Source organism: Xyrauchen texanus, chromosome 38, assembly GCF_025860055.1.
Source record: "Xyrauchen texanus isolate HMW12.3.18 chromosome 38, RBS_HiC_50CHRs, whole genome shotgun sequence".
Lineage (NCBI taxonomy): Eukaryota > Metazoa > Chordata > Actinopteri > Cypriniformes > Catostomidae > Xyrauchen > Xyrauchen texanus.
The window spans coordinates 3,266,039-3,271,456 of record NC_068313.1 but is presented as its reverse complement, the minus strand read 5'-3'; the positions used below and the strand labels follow the sequence as shown (position 1 = coordinate 3,271,456).

The following is a 5,418-nucleotide window of genomic DNA, read 5'->3' as shown; positions in this document are numbered from 1 at the left end:
CTCTGAAATGTAATTCATAGTATTTCAAATGTCATTGCCCAAGGTCCTTATGGAAACGGTTATCTGTGTTTCTACACAGCTTGTGTAACAAGTCGAGTCAAGTCTCTTTTGTCTGCTATTTGAACATTAAATCACATTTATGCATTTGGCAGACGCTTTTATCCAAAGCAACTTACAGAGCCCTTATTACAGGGACAATCCCCCTGGAGCAACCTGGAGTTAAGTGCCTTGCTCAAGGACACAATGGTGGTGGCTGTGGGGCTCGAACCAGCGTCCTTCTAATTACCAGATTACCAGTACACCATCACTCCAATCACTAGCCTACCAGTAGATTTTACACTAAGGTGTCACATGCTTTACAAAATATTTTTTTTTGTCAATCTGACACACTCAACCCAAGTTATTTAATTTGCTTGATAATTAATAATGTTACCGGTATTAAAACAAAAACAACAAACACACATGCATATCAAATATATACTGTGTACTGACACAAGCAACACTGTCCCATAACATATTCTATTTACTTAAACAGTTTTTCTTCTTGGTTGTTTTGAAAATGTATTAGCATACAGTAAGTGCACACACACATCCCATGCCAACCCACATAATAATGGCATTTCTTTATTTGAGCAGGCAAGACATAGAATAAATAAATATTAAGCCCCGCCTGGATCCTGCCTCCCCATTATTCTGCATGGATGCTCAAAAGTCATAAAAATAGGTATGGTCTATTGACACAAGCAGCACTGTATGTCCCATAACACATTTGATTTTATTGACTGAAACACTTATTATTCAGGGGGTATTATCTAGGCAGGACCATTTTTTACATCTCTGCCTGGATTCTACCTCCCTCATTCTGCATGGTTGGTCAAAAAGTCATAAAAATAGGATTGTTGCATTGTCACAAGAAATACTCTATGTCTCATAACACTTTTGGTTCTACTGACTTAAACACTTATATTATTCAGGGGGGTATTATCTAGGCAGGACAATTTTTACACCTCTACCTAGATTCTACCTCCCATATTATTCTGCATGGGTGATCAAAAGGTCATAAAAATAGGTACAGTGCATTGACACAAGAAGCACTCTATGTCTCATAACACTTTTGATTCTATTGACTCAGATGCCTATATTATTCAGGGGGGTATTATCTAGGCAGGACCATTTGTACACCTCTGCCTGGATTCTACCTCCCTCATTATTCTGCATGTATACTCAAAACATCATAAACATAGGTACAGTGCGTTGACACAAGAAGCACTGTATGTCTCATAACACTTTTCTGCACGGATGCTATTGACTTAAATACCTATATTATTCAGGGGGGTATTATCTAGGCAGGACCATTTTTTACATCTCTGCATGGATTCTACCTCCCTCATTCTACATGGTTGGCCAAAAAGTCATAAAAATAGGATTGTTGCATTGTCACAAGAAGCACTCTATGTCTCATAACACTTTTGGTTCTATTGACTTAAATACCTATATTATTCAGGGGGGTATTATCTAGGCAGAACCATTTTTACACCTCTGACTGGATTCTACCTCCCTCATTATTCTGCATGTATGCTCAAAATGTCATAACATAAGGTACAGTGCATTGACACAAGCAGCACTGTATGTCCCATAACATTTGATTTTATTGACTTAAACACTTATATTATTCAGGGGGTATTATCTAGGCAGGGCAATTTTTACACCTCTACCTAGATTCTACCTCCCATATTATTTTGCATGGGTGATCAAAAAGTCATAAAAATAGGTACAGTGCATTGACACAAGAAGCACTCTATGTCCCATAACAAATGGGATTTTATTGACTCAAACACTTATTATTCAGGGGGTTTTATCTAGGCAGAACCATTTTTTACATCTCTGCCTGGATTCTACCTCCCTCATTCTGCATGGTTGGCCAAAAAGTCATAATATAGGATTGTTGCATTGTCACAAGAAGCACTCTATGTCCCATAACACTTTTGGTTCTACTGACTTAAACTCTTATATTATTCAGGGGGTATTATCTAGGCAGAACCATTTTTACACCTCTACATGGATTCTACCTAATTTTTCTGCATGGATGCTCAAAAAGTCATAAAAATAGGTATGTTTTTCTGCCCAAGCATTCCAATTAAATAAACATAAGAAGAAACAAAATATGTACAAATATCCTAATTTACAAATAGCATCCAGTGTTTGAACAATGTACAATGTAACTTAATAAATAAATAGATATGTTTATTTTACAGAAACAAAACAAGGGTATGAAATGAACAAGAAACCACCATCAAGTCATTCACACAAGCCTCTTTGTATGTGTTCTTCATGTCAGCACAATTTTAACAGGCAGCACACAGAAAATACACATTTGATTTCCCCTGGACGCATACCAACGGTTGCAGGAGTCACAGGCAATCTAAAACTAAACAAGAACTTATTAACTTTCAGCGATAATAAGGACTGTAACTGATATTATGGTTAACAACTTTGGTATATGTGGCAAGTGCTGAACATTTGTTGAAAAACCCTTGAGCAGTCCAAAAAAGAATATTATTATTTCACTTGTCGATTTGATAATATCATTGAAGATATAAAAATTTTGTAAGTATGCTAAATGCTTTAAAAGAACACAAAACTGTGAAAAGAATAATAATAATAATAATAAACCCTAAATAATCACAATAATACTGTTAATGATAAATTATAATCCAGCAAAAATAAGGGCCCACCACACCTTCAGTGATTGAGCCCTAATGATAAACACTGAACAGTTTGTAACTACTTACCCAGTTTTAATCTCCACTTTCTTCTCCACAGGCATGGCACAGCTGTGAGAACGGTAACACAATTGATCTAATTCAATCAATGTACACAATGCATTTTCAAATTAATTTTGCTTCCTTTTAAAATTAAAATTAGCATGTTATACTTTCTAAAAAAACATATGCAGACTGGAAAATCAAAGCGTTATATCACATATTATGCAAATAAATGACATTAAACATACCGCTGTTTGTAGAAGAGTGACAGCTATTGCTTTCCTCAATTCTTCCACTCCCTCTGCCGTATTAAGAGAAACAACTGGCTCCTCTCTGAGTACACATTCTGCAAACTGAAAAAGAGCAAAGTAATAAAAGCAGCAATCAAGCAATTTTATAATATAGAGAAATCAAACATATGTTACACATCAACTGACCATTTATGCCATAATTTGTCTTCATTGTGTTTTCCAAGATTGTAATTGAGGACATTGTCAGTTTAGGAGGATAGGATAAAAAAGCTATTTTACATCACTTACTTCCAAAGCAAAGACGCCACATGATGTGCCGTCTTTTTGCTTTGGGTGAGGCAGCGTTCTGCGAGACCACCTTGACACATTGCATCCCTTGTGTCGCAAAAGCCTTTAACAAATAAATTCATCATTATTTTGACACAGAAACAACTGATTTTACTTTTGCAGTGATTTTACTAAATATTAGAACATTAAAAAGCACATTTTGTAGTTGAACGACTTCTGGTACCTTGTTTCATCCTGACACCTTTTCAGATTTGTAGAAATTTCTCCCATGGGATCAAGGAACAAAGCCCTCCTTTGGGATGGCAGAATAATTTTTTAAGTTTTTAAGTGTAGAAAATAAAAAATGCAGGAGATAAGGATACTTTACGATTTATATTACGTTAAATCAACATTTTTTAATTTTATGCATTTGGCAGATGCTTTTATCCAAAGCGACTTACAGAGCCCTTATTACAGGGACAATCCCCCCCAGAGCAACCTGGAGTTAAGTGCCTTGCTCAAGGACACAATGGTGATGGCTGTGGGGCTTGAACCATCATCCTTCTGATTACCAGATTACCAGTTATGTGCTTAGACCACTACACCACCACTCAACAATTTCTATTCATGAAGTAAATCCAATGTACATCACAAGGTTTTAGAAAAATCACTATAAAAGGTTACACAGTCGTATTAATAATTAAATATCTGTATTGTACTACGAAATCGTGCAAGTGTCTTATTTACATGTAAAGTCAAATGTGTTGTTTTACCACAACTGTCCAGTGGTGATGGTCATTCACAATGCCAATGAGATATTTGTACATTGTGGGATCAACCTGAAATTCAGAAAGAGTATTATAACATTTCTGTACTACATTTCAAAATTGTAACATAAATGAACCTGAATAAACCAACCTTTAGTTTGGATCTTTTTCCATTACAGATGTTTGCCATTTGGAATGAGTCAGATTGGACTGCTTGTTCTTTTGAATGTGCATTGAATCTCTTTGCAAGAAGAGACATGTATGCATTTATGACCTTAAGCAAGACAATGAGGGATTTACAGTTAAAGTCAACATTTGATACATGATCCTTGTCTATGATTTAAACCACTGACATTTTTTTAAACATTTACCTCACTTTCAAGCTCATTATTTGGAGCAGTTTTATTAATGTCTGCAAAGAAGGTTTTGTATGGTCCACTTCTGGACAGCAACACATTTCCTGACCAAGCCACTTGGATATATGTAATGATGGATGTTATAAGTAAACTTTTCAAAGCACTATCAGTTCACATATGTGGCCAAATAAGATTTCTAACCTACATCAAATCACTTCAAATCAAATCAAAGAACAGACCATGACTCGGGTGTCCAGAGTCTCTGATGATCCTCCGAGCTTTTTTCACACACCGCCTGGTATATATGTCCTGGAGGGAGGGAAGCTCACCTTCGAAGATATTTCTGGCAGTTCATACCACCCTTTGCAGGACTTTGCGTATGTGGGCGGTGCTATTGCCGTACCAGGCGGTGATGCAGCCAGTCAGGATGCTCTCTACAGTGCTGGTGTAGAACCGTGTGAGAATGTGTTGGTTCATTCCAAACTTCCTCAGCCGTCTCAGGAAGAAGAGGCGCTGGTGAGCCTTCTTCACGGACCATGTGAGTTCCTCAGTAATGTGGACACCGAGGAACTTGAAACTGCTGACTCTCTCTACCGGTGCTCCATTAACGGTGATGGGGCTGTGTTCTCCATCTTTCTTCCTGAAGTCCACTACAAGCTCCTTGGTTTTACTGACGTTGAGGGAGAGGTTGTGCTCCTGACACCAGCGTGTCAGAGTGTGCACCTCCTCTCTGTAGGCTCTTTCATCATTGTCAGTGATCAGACCTACCACCGTCATATCGTCAGCAAACTTAATGATGGCATTGGAGCCATGTGTTGCCACACAGTCATGTGTGTATAGGAAATACAGGAGTGGGCTGAGAACACAGCCCTGCGGGGCTCCAGTGTTGAGGGTCAGTGATGAGGAGATGTTGCTGCCCATTCTACCCACCTGACAGGAAGTTCAGGATCCAGCTGCACAGCGAGCTGTTTAAGCCCAGATTCCGGAGTTTCTCATCAAGCTTGGAGGGGAC

At 37.9% G+C, this 5,418-nt stretch overlaps 1 protein-coding gene across 1 annotated transcript; it reads right to left on the bottom strand.

Annotated features, from left to right (window-relative positions):
- Window positions 1-2,798: 2,798 nt before the first annotated feature.
- LOC127631435 (sentrin-specific protease 2-like) lies at window positions 2,799-4,115 on the bottom strand. Its single transcript, XM_052109546.1, has 5 exons — window positions 4,057-4,115; window positions 3,528-3,596; window positions 3,305-3,407; window positions 3,014-3,118; window positions 2,799-2,834 (listed from the first exon to the last, which is right to left on the bottom strand). Exons 1-5 carry the CDS (start codon window positions 4,080-4,082, stop codon window positions 2,799-2,801), a joined length of 339 nt encoding a protein of 112 aa, XP_051965506.1. The 5' UTR covers window positions 4,083-4,115.
- Between the last annotated feature and the right edge of the window lie 1,303 nt (window positions 4,116-5,418).